Raw genomic sequence first — 13,533 nt, 5'->3', positions numbered from 1 at the left:
CAGGTCTCCTAAAGCGGAAGATAGGTGCCCTAACCAGTGGACCATCCTACCTCACTTCTTGCAGCCCTTTTCCACTCCTTGCAAGTTTCTTCAACCCCTCTGGCGCTCTCATCGCTGATAGTGGTGTAAAGCAAACAGATTTTAAATCTCTTCTGTGCTTGTGGCCATGATAGGGTTTAACAGGTCACAAAGAAGAAGAAAGAACCAGCTTTTAACAAGAGTTCCTAATTAAGGATTTACACACAGAGGCTCAGTTACGCTTGTTGCATAGAGCAGGATAAAACTATAAGCGCTTTAAAACATTCCTCACCGTATACTTATCTGAGCAGCCCTCGGGACCGAGTGCCAATTTTAATGCACGGTTCAAACCTGACTGATCTTGCCTCCATTTCCAAGGAAGAATTTTCTTAGTGCAGTCGCACCGTTTTCATATTTGTTTTGGGTTGTTTAATAATGAACTTTTAAGTGTTGAATGGGAAATCACAAGGCAAGTGAGCTAGCAGGATAAAATACAAAGGCTCCTTCTTTCGAAAGCCCTTGGAGGCAGAAGTTTGAAACAACTGATCTTAAAACCAAAAATATAGACATCTGTGATTGGTTCCACTCCCGCCCTTTTTCATTTTGTTCAGTAGCAGAAGCATACCCAATTGCAGGCTACCACCCAGAGGATAGCGGGGCACCCTCAGTATTCGATTTAGCGGGTCTTTACTAGATCAGCTAAATCAAACCCCAGAAGATCGATCGCCACAGCCTCAGGTATGGATCCTCAGGTAAGTGGAAATGTGGCTGTAGAGATTGCTCACTGTTTTAATTAAACAACCAAGAAGAATTCAGTCCGAAGAGAAGCTGCTCGGATTTTGGCAAAGTCTGACTTCCACAGAAAATTGTCTTCAATTGAGCTGGTCACATTTTCCCTTGGGTGTTTTTTTCCTAGTGAAATCAGGGTTTCAACAAAAAAACTATTTTGTGGTTCTTTTTTTGTGTGGGTGGAAAAAAGAATTTCTTGCAAAAAATAATTTCCCAACATTTTTAAATGGAATTTGTTGACAAACTCATTAATTTTTTCGATGGGCGGGAATATTTTTGAAATTTTTTGTTCCAAAATTGGAATTGTTTGGATCGTTTTCTAACTGGCCAAAGTTGGACATTTTCACGGAACAACGTCCAGATTTCCAGCCTGATCCCGAAGGCTCCTAAATTGGGTTCTGAATTGTCGCATCCAGTTATTGTAGACCCAGGCCCTAGAGCCAAACCTCTCCTTGTTTGTTCTCACAACCCAGATCCCACAATCCTCAGCAACCACAAAAGACTGTGGAATACGGTGCACCAAGGGATGAATTTTTTGGCTCTGTGGTGGGGTATGGACCAAAAACAATGGATGGAGAACTGCTGTTGTGGAGATACGGGTCCATTCTCGTAGGGCCCGGTTACACAGCAGTTAATCATTGGCAGCTTGCCCAGGTCAGCTGATTCGGGCTTGCAAGGCTTGGACTATGGATCTATAACATTGCAGTGGAGACATGCAAGCTGTGTCTGGAGCCTGGGTGATGAGAACCCTCCTTCATCGCAGCATCTTGGAGCTCTGACTCTAGCTTGAGCTTGAACATTTACCCTGCAATTTTATAGCCCACAGCCTGACTCCCCCTGTAACTAGTCAGACACGACCCCCTCCTCCCTCCTGTCCACTGGCGTCCAGCTGGCTGACCATACCCCTCTGCTTGTCCCTTTTCCTTGACCCCGGTTCTCTTAGTTATGATTTGTGTTAACCCTTCATCATGCCTTTGTTGTGTAAGCCCATGTCATTTATAGTAGGTCCTTTTAGTATGTCAAGTAATCCAATTTATGGGAGGTTTCTGGTTACTCAAGGCCATGAGGCTGGATTTTACCATATTGCTTAATGCAGGCTTCTGAATAGGCACGTGACCTGTGGAATGTGTGAGGTGTGAATGGGAAATACCCAATCAAAGGCAGTTTAGGATCCGAGACCTTTTAAGGCCGACAAAGATCCTGGAGAGTAGATATATGAACCGACAAGCGGCCAGGAAGATCATCTCCTTTTGGAAGGGATGTAACCGCATGGGACACCTGGGACTGAATTGGAGGCAGTAGCCAAGGGACTCCAGGGAGAGCCAGGAGCCTCGTGGTCGGTCTCCGGGAAGCTGACGCCTGGCCAGCTCAGTCCAGCTGTGAAATCGGAAGTTCCCTACGCCACGTCTGCAGCCTCCCTTCACTTGCCAGTCTGAATGTGAGGTTATTTCCTGGGGTTCTCCAGGGACCGGTAACACCTCGAGCCTAAGTCAGTGGCCCCGGGCTCACATGTGTAGTGTAGACACACCCAAGCAGGGGCCAAAGTGGGGGGGAAGGGGGCAGCTTTGTGCTCCTGGAAGGGGTGGGGCTTTGAGCAGAAGGGGCGGAGCCAGGGGCAGTCAGCCCTCAGCACTACCTGGAGTGTGCCGTGCACCCCCCCCGCCTCCACCAGCTCTTAGCACTGCCCGGAGCGTACCATGTGGTGCTTCGGTGGAGATTTAAAGGGCTGGGGATCTGGCTTCACCACGGTAGCAGCAGCTGTTGGGAGCCCCGGGCCCTTTTGAATTGCGAGGCCCCGGGGCCACTGCCCCCTTTGCCCCTCTGTCAGCAGGCCTGCATGCCCACAGCATCTCAGCTCCGTAGACACCCCCAGCCCTGGCAGGGTCGTCTCAGGGTCTCGGCAAGGGGACGGGAAACACAACGGGACCCTCGTGACTGTCCTGTGGCAGCTTAGAGGCCAACACACATATTGGGGCACGAGGAAAAAAAAGTTGGGAACCCCCGTGCTAGCCTGGCTTCTGACAGTGGCCCATGCCGGGTGCTTGGGAGGGGACGAACCGGACAGGGCGATTTCAGCACCTGGCGGAGAGAGGCTCCGGGACAGCCACACGCCGGGGCGGCCTTTCTGGCCACCGGCGCCAATAGCCACTGGACTTGCCTAGTATCAGAGGGGTAGCCATGTTAGTCCAGATCTGCAAAAGCGACAAGGAGTCCTGGAGCACCTTCTAGACTAACAGATGCATTGGAGCATAAGCTTTCGTGGGCAAAGGCCCATGCATCTGACAAAGTGGGTCTTTGCCCACAAAAGCTTATGCTCCCCCAGATCTGTTAGTCTATAAGGGGCTACGGGACTCTTTGGACTTGCCTCGGTCTTTTGCGAACCCAGCTGTCGTTTCGGCCGTCGCTAGATGCTCTGGCAGCAACTTCCACAGGCTGACTGTGCACTGGGTGGCGACGCCCTTCCTCATGTGCAGGGCCGGCTCTAGGCCGATTCCCCGGAAGGGGGCCCCGCTCCCGGGCGCCCGACGCAGGCGCAGTGCCCCCCCCCCCCGGGTGCCCGACGCATGCAGGGCCCCGCCCCCGGAATCGGGCCCCGCGCTTGTCAAAGCCGGCCCTGCCTCTGTGGCTGGGGGGCTGTTTTCTAACGAGCCCCACTTTGCGTTTATCGACGTGGCATCACGTCGGCCATTTTGTTGCGCAGTCACCCTGCTTTGGGGGATCCCTTTGTAGCACCTGGACGTCCGCTTCAGACTTCAGTAGCTTGAGTCACAGAATTCCAGGGAGGGAAGAGACCACAGGAGGCGTTGAGTCCAACCCCCTGCCCAAGGCAGGACCAACCCAACTCCATCCTCCCAGCCAGGGCTTGGTCAAGCCGGCACTTAAGCACCTCTAAGGGTGGAGATTCCACCCCTTCCCTAGGGAACCCAGCCCAGTGCTTCCCTGCCCGCGGAGGGAAATCGTTTGTCCTAATCTCCGACCTAGGCCTCCCCCCTGCAACTTGAGCCCATTGCTCCTCGTTCTGCCACCACCGAGAACGGCCTCTCTCCAGCCTCTTTGGACCCCCCTTCAGGGAGTTGAAGGCTGCTCTCAATCCCCCCCCCCGCTCTTCGGCAGATTAAACAAGCCCCAATCCCGCAGCCTCTCGGCGTAAGTCACATGCTCCAGCCCCCGAATCATCTTAGCTGTCCATCACTGGATTTTCTCCAATGCGTCCACATCCTTTCTGTAGCGGGGGGCCCAGAAGTGGATGCAACACGCCAGATGGGGCCTCCCGAGTACGGAATAAGGGGAATAATCACTTCCCTAGTTCTGCTGGCGATGCTCCTACTGCACCCCAATATGCCATTAGCCTTCTGGTGACTCACATCCAGCCTCTCATCCCCTGGACTCCCCGGGGCCTTTTCTGCCGAGCTGCCGCTTAGCCCGTCGGTCCCCAGCCCCTAGTCATTTTGGCATCATCTGCAAACTTTGCCACCTCCCTGTGAACCCCTTTTTCCTGATCACTTATGGAACCAGGGGCTATGGAGGAGGCTTCCCACCGCCTGGTGAATTGTGGCAGGACTCGTTTCTTGATGCGGGTTGGCCTTCTGGCACGTCCCATTGGCCAGGAACAGGCAACCGCAGCCAACGGGAGCCAGGAGTGGCCGTGCCCGCAGACGCTCAGGTAAATAAAGTGTCTGGCGGCCGGCCAGGGGCTAACTCTGGTGAACCGTGTCTGGCCTGCGGGCTGCTTATTGCCCACCCTGGCTTACCAGATGCAATGTTGGCTCTTGACCCCACAGGCATCTGTCACGTACCACTCCAAGAGGCACCATCGGGAGCTAGCACCCCAAAGCTCGCCCCCGCTGCAGATAAAATACCAAATTGTTACCTTCCCAGTTCCGGGCCCATAGTGTAGAAGTCCTCCAGGGCTGTGTTGCGACGGGACCCATCAATCCAGTACTCCACTCCCGGTTTGGAGGTAGGCATGGTTGGAAGCTGCAGAAAGGACTTAATTTCCTGCTGGGTATGTGACACAGGCTGGCCTATTGCTAGGACGTGCTACCCCCTCCCCCGCTTAGTCCAATGACAAGCAGCTGGACCAAAAAGCAGCTCCCGGGATTATCTCGTGGGATAAAATTATGTCCACAAATCTCTGCACACTGGACTTATTCAGATATATTCCTCCCGGCTGGGGGTTTCTGCCCGCCCCCCTGTTTTCTCCTGCCCATCCACACCCTGATTTTCATACTCTGCCGGCCGTGCTAATGGAGGCACGCACATAAGGCGAGACAGCAAATATTCCTGCACAGGGAGGATGGTCACTTTGTCGTCTTGATTTCTGCCGCCTCCAGAGACAGTGCCAAGACATCAGAGGTGTCCTCTATTTCCGGAGCACACTTCCTTCTGCCGGTGGCTTGCATCCTCTGGAATCCTTCCCTGCTAGTTGCTAGTTGCAACTTGGTGAATCTTCATTTTGATTTCATTACCAAACGTAACGGCAGAGAAAGACTCGCTCCCGTTAATCCTCTGCGCTCGTTCGTCACTGAGTCAATGTCGAGAGTTCCAAACCTCTGGGGTCACTTGGCAAGAAAACGCCCCCCCTCTAACTGCCCCTTCGCTACTCTTCTACTACGGTTCTGCTTTTTTGCACCGGCGGTCAAGGCCTGTGTTGCAAATTCTCCCAACCTGGTTGGGCCAGCCCAGAGCAAGTCCCAGATGTGCAATCTTGGAAGATTTCAGACACACGGGGAGCCGCTGAATGTCCCGCGTGTGGTCCCGGCCCTTGTGGCTGTGGAAAATCTCCGGATTTCAGGTTCCAGATGCCTCCCTGGTCCACAGAGAGAAGCCTCGAGAGACGCAGGTGGTTTTGCAGGGAATTCAGCACCTCATTCGAGAAACAGCGCCTGGGTCCCTCTCTTGCTGTGTCATTCTCGTGGGGCACAGGCGAGGCATCCCACCACGCCCGGCAGCTGCAGCGTAGAAGTGACCTTTACGAGAAACAATCGATGGTTGCTGGCCCCTCCTTTCTCGCTGGCTCTTTTGTGCCACCAAATGGCTCCTTGCTGACACTGCAATCTGCTTTCCCACACAACAAACTTCCCACTGCGAGACTTCCAAGTCTTCCCAGCACAACAGATCCTGCCGGACAGCTGGGCTCATAGTAACCTCTGTCATTTTACCCGTTCCCAAGAAGTCGTCAGTAGCCTAGGAACAAACAGAGGCCTCCCCTCAACCTCACAGTACTAGGTGCTGTACAGACCTAAAATGAAACAATCCCCACCCCAATCAATTCACAGAGGCTGGGGGAAAGGAAAGATTTTTTTTTGTGCCACATTTACAGATAACCAAATCTCCCCTCACTCTTCTCTCCTGCAGACTAAACAAGCCCAAATCCCTCAGCCTCTCCTCGTAAGTCATGTGCTACAGCCCCCGAATCATCTTTGTTGCCCATTGCTGGACTTTCTCCAGGGCGTCCACATCCTTTCTGCAACGCGGGGCCCAGAACTGGACATAACACTCCAGATGTGGCCTCCCCAGTACCGAATAAAGGGGAATAATCACTTCCCTAGATCTGCTGGCAACGCTCTTCCCAATGCACCCCAATATGCCATTAGCCTTCTGTTGACTCATATCCAGCTTCTCATCCCCTGGAATCCTCAGGGCCTCTTTTAATTAATCTTTTGTTCTTGACACAACCAAATAATCCGTAGAACCTAGGCACCGTGGGCCCCCATCCTCCAGGGCTTGTCCAGGGCCACAAGCCGCGTTGGGGCCAGGGATTAAATGAAGATCTGTAGCAACCAGCATGGAACTTGGAGAGAGGAGCATCGGTTGCAGGAGGGAAGTGTTTGGAGGGGTACCGGGAAGTCGGTCTGGAATGCGACTTGCCGCATCTCTGCAAATAGTTCTCCTACTAAAGAGCAAGCTGCGTTTCCAAGCCCGGAGTCCCTTTATGATCTGACATGCAGGCGGTGCCCCAGACAAGATCAAATGGCTCCCAGGCTGGTGCCCGAAGCATCAAGTTGTTCTTCCAATCCAGTTCCAACCCCACACGGCCGAGATGGGGCCTTCGCCCAGCCAGTAGCCAAACACCCCTAAGATGGGCAGGCTCTGCTGGGAAATAGGTCCCCACAGGAAGGTGTGTGAAGCACTGACGTCCTACTGTAAGAAATCAGGGCTCCTTGCGGAAATACTATGCTGCTCCCGCTCAGGCAAAAATCCCTTTTGCGCAAAAGGGCCAGTGTAGACAGCTCAGATTTGTTTTCCACAAAAAAGCCCCGATCGCGAAAATGTCGATTGGGGCTGTTTTGCTGAAAAGCGCGTCTAGATTGGCAGGGACGCTTTTCCGCAAAAAGTTCTTTTGTGGAAAAGCGTCCGTGCCAATCTAGATGCTCTGTTCCGAAAATGCTTTTAACGGAAAACTTTTCCGTTAAAAGCATTTTCGGAAAATCATGTCAGTCTAGACGCAGCCCCTGTATCTATTTAATCCATCCCCACCCATCTATCTATCTATCTATCTATCTATCTATCTATCTATCTATCTATCCCCATACACCCCCTCTATCTATCTATCTATCTATCTATCTATCTATCTATCTATCTATCTATCTATCTATCTATCCCCATACACCCCCTCTATCTATCTATCTATCTATCTATCTATCTATCTATCTATCTATCTATCTATCTATCTATCTATCCCCACCCCTCCATCTATCTATCTATCTATCTATCTATCTATCTATCTATCTATCTATCTATCTATCTATCTATCTATCTATCTATCTATCTATCTATCCCCACCCCTCCATCTATCTATCTATCTATCTATCTATCTATCTATCTATCTATCTATCTATCTATCTATCCCGATACACCCCCTCTATCTATCTATCTATCTATCTATCTATCTATCTATCTATCTATCTATCTATCTATCTATTCACACAGAACGGGAAATATGACTCCCTCCCTTCCCCCTGAGCACTGACATGCATTTGGAGGGTGGAGAGAAAGCAAACTGGTTACACTCCCCCTGGAACAGCCTCTCCGCCATGCCCTTGAGGAGCAGGGGAACCCAGACTGGACTCCTGCTGCGAGATCTCGCCTTCCCCCCACCCCCAGCCAAGCCCCGGCCAACCCCAGCTGAGGGCTGAGCCTGCCGTGCAGCATGGCCCCAGACTTGGCTGCCGGTTAGGGTCAGGGTTTGTGTGGTGCGGCCTCATTCCCTCCCAGGTGGCGGGGCAGAGTAGGCAGTTTTGGGAAGGCAACACCTTCCCTTGCCTGATTACCAGCCGCCCATGTCCATTTCATAGAATCCTAGAGCTGGAAGAGACCTCAGGAGGCAGCCAGTCCAGCCCTCTGCCCAAGGCAGGACCAACCCCAATTTCCTTCTTCACCTGACCTATTGTGGGTCTGCCGCATCTCCAGCCTCTCTCCCAGCACAGTCGCCCCACTCCTGCTATGAACCCCTCTGCTGATCTCTAAAGAGGAAATGTGTTTTCCCGTTGAAATTAACCCCAGGGAGGAGGAAAGTCACTTGTCTCACCTGCTTCCCGGGCTCGGCCTGGCGCTCGCCAGTCTCAGAGAAGCCGGGTTCGTGATATTCTGTCGCCTGCCGACCATCCGCTCCCGTTCCTCACAGGCTGCCGACGGAGCAGCGCGCTGTGGGCCGAAGGAGACGCCAAGTCCCGTAGCAGTTAAAGGCCAAAGCCAGAGCTGGTGTAAATGGACCATGCGTCCGGGCCAGAGGGTGTAAATCAGTGTTGCCCCGGTGAGCTCTGGAATCCAGGAGTCCGACGCGCCAACGCCCTGCGGCTCCAGAACGGAATCTCCAGCCGTCCCTCGTGTAAACGACTCTGCAAACCAACAGGCCATGCAAAAGCCAGGGACGATGCTGAGTTACACCAGCTGGGGAGCTGGGACCGTGTCTTTAATGAACTCCTACAGCGTTTAATTGCAAAGCATCATCTCTATAGCTGGGGGGGTTTAAAGCACCTTTACATTCCTCTGATCCTGGGGCCAGTTTGGACTCTGCCATGGCTACAGCTGCTCTAACCACAACACCCCGGCACCCTCCCAGAGCTAGGAATAGGCCCCAGGAATCCTGAATCCCATCCCCCACTCTGCTGTAACCACTACACCTCAGCACCTTCCCAGAGCAGGGCACTGAGCCCTGACCCCCAGACCAGCTCTGGAGCGCGCTGGGTCTCAGACCCGCCCCACCATGCTCTTGCCATGTCACCAGCCTGCCTGCAGGTGGTGCTGTTGCCTTCCATATGGCCCCGCGCCGGGCTCCTTTCCCAGGGCACCTTTGCAGGGTGATGGGGGTGGCGCGAATTATTTTCCTTCCTAAGCATCAGGGATGGCCAGGCTGGGGGCGCCAGGGGCTCTGAGCTGGCTGGTTCTGGGCGGCATGCTCGGGGTCTAGCGGATCCCCATAGGAGGGGTCAGGAAGGGCGCCCCCTCTCCCCTCGCCCCGGCCTGATTAGCAGCCGCTCTGCGACGGGGGGCAGCGGCGTTCACCTGCCCCCACTAGGCGTTGGGTCTCCCCCGCGGCCCGTTCGCCGCCCTCGGTCCACTCCAGCCTCGTCTCCGGCGGGCGGCGATGTTTGGGGCTGCTGGGTTCCGTGCGCGGGACAGCTCCGCCCAGGAGCCGAAGGGGATTTCAACTCCGCGTCGCCACGGCCCCGACTCTCAGCGCCCCGGCGAATCGACTGGGCACAGCAGGGCTCTAAAACGGCTCCGTAAATGCGAGGGCTCCGGCAGGCACCGGGTTCCGTGGCCGTCCTTCCTCGCTGACCCGGCCCCCAGCAGCCTTGATTTCAGCACGGGTCTAGCGAAAGCCTCAGCGGGTGTGGTGGGTGCTCTGAGGCGACCCAGCCTCGGTCCGCTGGTTCCTCGGGGCCGAACGCCAGGCGAAGCGTTTCTGTCCACAAGGCCCAGGATAGAATCTCCTCCCCGCACAGCCCCTCGGCGTTGTGGGGATGGACTCTATGGGTCAGGAGCGGAGGGGCAGGTTACCCCACTAGCTTCTAATCTTCTGGGCCCCACCCGCTGCTGGTGTAAATCAGGGATGTAACAGTGGGGTCAATTAACTGATAAGCAAAAGCATCTAGGTTAATGCTATCGCCCACACGCATTTCCCCCCCCCCCCCGCCAGTAAATTTTTAGCAGCCCGGCTCAGTCCCAGCGTGCGCCGAGTCCAGGCCCTACCCCTGATGCAGCTCTGCATTTAAAGTATTAGCAGACAGGTGGGTCTTCTGCCCTCGCTCCTTCCCCCCTCCCCGTGCTGGGCCAAGCACTCCCAGGCCCGGGTGCAGCTGCAGAAGATTCGTGGAGGGAGCCGTGGGCGAGCCCAGTGCCATGGAATCACCAGAGACTTCCTCCAGGTGCACAGGTGGATGGATAATCCCAGCACCTCCTCCCCGGAGCCTGCAGCCCAGGCTCAGTTCTGTCTCGCGCCAGGTCCGGGAGCTCAGACTCCTGCCTGGACAGGGGCTGCTGCTGCTGTATCAGAGGCAGCAGCGCAGGGAGACAGGCAGCCGGTCCACAAGGGGGGCTGGTTTTTAAACTGGCTGCCCTCGCGGACCAGCTCCCGCCTGGCCCCCCACGCGGCCGCCTCGGATAGAGAGGTACCAGCGCGGAGTGGCAGGGGGCTCCCCAGGAGTGGGGCCAGAGCGCACTGGCTGCCCACCCCACCCCTGGGGAACAATAGAATAATCGACGAACGGAGAAGAATTCATGAGGTTAATCGACTATTCAATGAACTGATACTTCACATCCCTAGAGGAAATCGGCACCACACTCCTGATCGGGGGAATCTGCCTCCCCCAGCGGCGCGAACCATCTGCGCCCTCCGTGACCCCGGCGGCTGGCTGCCCGCCCCGTTAAGCAGCGTCTCGCCGGCCGCAAGGGTCGTGCAGAGGACCTGTTTCTCCAGAGGAAAACCTCCAAGGAAGTGATGTCGGTTCATGCTAGGGCAATAAAACCCGAGATCCCAGTGCCGCCATCAGAGCCGCCAGCACCACCGGGTACAGACATCCAAAGGGTTAGCCCCTGGGTGGGCTAATCGGTCCCCCAATTCCCCCGCAGCCCTCATGATTAGGACAAGGTGTGCTCTCCAATTCCGGCTCCCGCTGGCCGGAGCTTCCAAGGCGGTGGATTTCATCCTGCCCCCGACGAGGGATTCCAGCGCGAGATTTCTCTTGTACGTACAAGCGAAGGGAATTAATACTTGGCTGAGAGCGCGGCTCCGGGTCGCGCCCAGCCCCATCCCCCCCGTGATATGAGCTCGGCTCTCGACTCTGCGAGACGCGTGCGGTGGGGATTTCAATAACACGCTCCATTTCTCTCTCCTTGTTAGCGAGGGCGCTGGGAATTGCGTGCCGTGTTCGGAGCCTGCCTCTGACGGCTGGCGGGGGTTTCGGGCAGGGCGCGGGGCTGCCACTCAATGACACGTACGCCGGCGCCGGGAGTTAGCGGGAGGAATAAACTTCACTGCTGTTGGGGGACCTTGACGCCAGCATAACCCTGGGCCTGTTGCTTCTTATTCAGGAGAAGATTTACCCGGCGTTGCTCTGGTCCTTAACTCGATGTGGTTTGGGGTTTGGGAAAATACCATGAAAATGGCCAGGCTCCATTTCAGTCACTGCTCTGGGGTGGGGCTGGGGAGGAGGGGTCAGTATCAGGCTGCCCCAGCCAAAGAGAACACCCCCAGCCCTCTTTCACTGCAGCAGCTTGGGGCGTCTCCCTGGCCGCTGCAGCTCCAGCAGGTACAGCTGGGGGAGGGAGGCATGTCCCCTGGCGGGGGTAGATCCAGGTTCATCTGCCCCCAGTGCTCTCTAGCCAAAGGAATGCAGCAAACTGGGCACTTTCCCCTTGCTCCCTGATGAAGGGGAACAGCCAGGAATGTTTCCATATCAATCGGGGGGTGTAAGGGACCTTCAGCCCATCTCCCCCGCTCTCTAAAGGGTACCTGGGGAGTGGGAGGCTCAAGGCTGGGGCAGTTCCGGAGGGTGGGGGTGCGCCCCCGCCAGCCCCTTTCACCTGCCCGGTGAGTCTCTCTCTTTTCTGCCTGGTTTTCTGAGAATCGATCCCATTCTGCACATATCCCGTTCTCCTGGCCCAGCCAACCCCTGACCTTGCTTTGAGTTAGGATCAGAGGAAGCTGCCTCCCGAATTGGGTGGCCCGAGCGCTCCCGGCTTAGGAGGAGTTCTTGGACAGACAGACAGACCGCCGGACAGACAGACTCTCTCACATATCCAGTGGCACATGGAAGTCCCAGTCTCCGGTGCAGGACTCGGAGCACGGCCGCCGGACAGACAGACTCTCTCACATATCCAGTGGCACATGGAAGTCCCAGTCTCCGGTGCAGGACTCGGAGCACGGCCGCCGGAGCACGACCCAGATCGCTCGGCAGTGAACTCCTTCGGACCAGGTGGAGGTTCAGTCTGCAGTTCGTGGTACGGATGCTTAACTAGGGATTTAGGGGCCAAAACGCCAGCTTCTAAATACTTACTGCTACTTAGCATCCACGCAGGGAAACGTTGACAGAATATGAAAAGCGCCCAGCTTGTTTTCTCCCCAAAGCCAAATGCTCTTCCACGTTAGGGTGACGAATCATTGGAACCAACCACCAAGGGAAACCGGCTTCTCCACCTCTGGGGGACGTCCCTACTGGACGTGGGCATGAGCCACCCAGCCCGGGGCCACGGACTCGGCTTCTCTAGGGGGCGAGGTGGGTTTGGGTGTCTGGGCTGCAGTCCAAGCTGCAATGCCAGGGCGAGGTCTGTCGTGCACCAGCACGACTCCTGCCCACCCCAGCCTGTGGATCCCAGAGGCGGTGGAGATGTACCTTCACCTCAAAGCTCAACACCTATCTGGAGGATGTGCCTAGCCAAACACCAGTGGTTGGTCTTCATAAAGGAGTAAATGGGTGGGATTCATGGCTGTGTGTTGGACAGGACACCAGCCTTCATGTTCATAGAATCATAGAATCGTAGAGCTGAAAGGGACCTCAAGGGGTCATCAAGTCCAGCCCCCTACCCTCCCGGCAGGACCAAGCACCGTCTAGATCATCCCTGACAGGTGTGTGTCTAACCTGCTCTTAAATCTCTCCGGTGAAAGAGATTCCACAACCTCCCTGGGCAATTTATTCCAGTGTTTCACCATCCTGACAATTGGGAACTTTTTCCGAATGTCCAACCCAAACCTCCCTTGCTGCAATTTAAGCCCATTGCTTTTTGTTCTATCATCGGTGGTTAAAAGGAAATATTTTTCCCCTCCTCCTTAGGTATTTGAAAGCTGCTCTCATGTCCCCGCTCAGTCTTCCTTTGTCCAAATAACCAAGCCCAATGCTTTCAATCTTCCCTCCTCGCTCATGTTTTCTAGACTTTTAATCCTTTTTCTTGCTCTTCTCTGGACCCTCTCCAATTTCACCACATCTTTCCTGAAACGTGGTGCCCAGAACTGGACACACGACTCCAGCGAAGGCCTAATCAGCACAGAGCAAAGCGGCAGAACGACTCCTCGGCTATGTCTACACGCGCGGCTTCTTGCGCAAGTAATATGCAAATGAGGCTAAGCGTGGAATATCGCCGAGCCTCATTTGCATACCTAATGAGCCACCATTTTTTTTCAGAAGAGGCTCTTACGCAAGAAGGAGAGTCTACACGGCCCCTTCTTGTGCAAGAAAAACCCTCTTGCACAACGCCGTTACACCTATTACTTGAGAGGAAGAA

General features: G+C 55.0%; 1 protein-coding gene across 1 annotated transcript in view; it reads right to left on the bottom strand.

Moving 5' to 3' along the window:
• The window catches only part of LOC102459794 (calcium/calmodulin-dependent protein kinase type IV-like), a 43,486-nt gene extending 37,689 nt beyond the window's left edge, over nucleotides 1-5,797 (bottom strand). Inside the window, exon 1 of the mRNA XM_006124964.4 lies at nucleotides 4,679-5,797. Coding sequence (XP_006125026.2) covers nucleotides 4,679-4,776 — 98 coding nt within the window. The 5' untranslated portion in view covers nucleotides 4,777-5,797. The remainder of the gene's footprint in view (nucleotides 1-4,678) is intronic.
• Nucleotides 5,798-13,533: the final 7,736 nt, after the last annotated feature.

Source organism: Pelodiscus sinensis, chromosome 19 (assembly GCF_049634645.1).
Source record: "Pelodiscus sinensis isolate JC-2024 chromosome 19, ASM4963464v1, whole genome shotgun sequence".
NCBI lineage: Eukaryota > Metazoa > Chordata > Testudines > Trionychidae > Pelodiscus > Pelodiscus sinensis.
The sequence above is the reverse complement of the archived record's forward strand: the minus strand, read 5'-3'. Positions and strand labels throughout refer to the sequence as shown.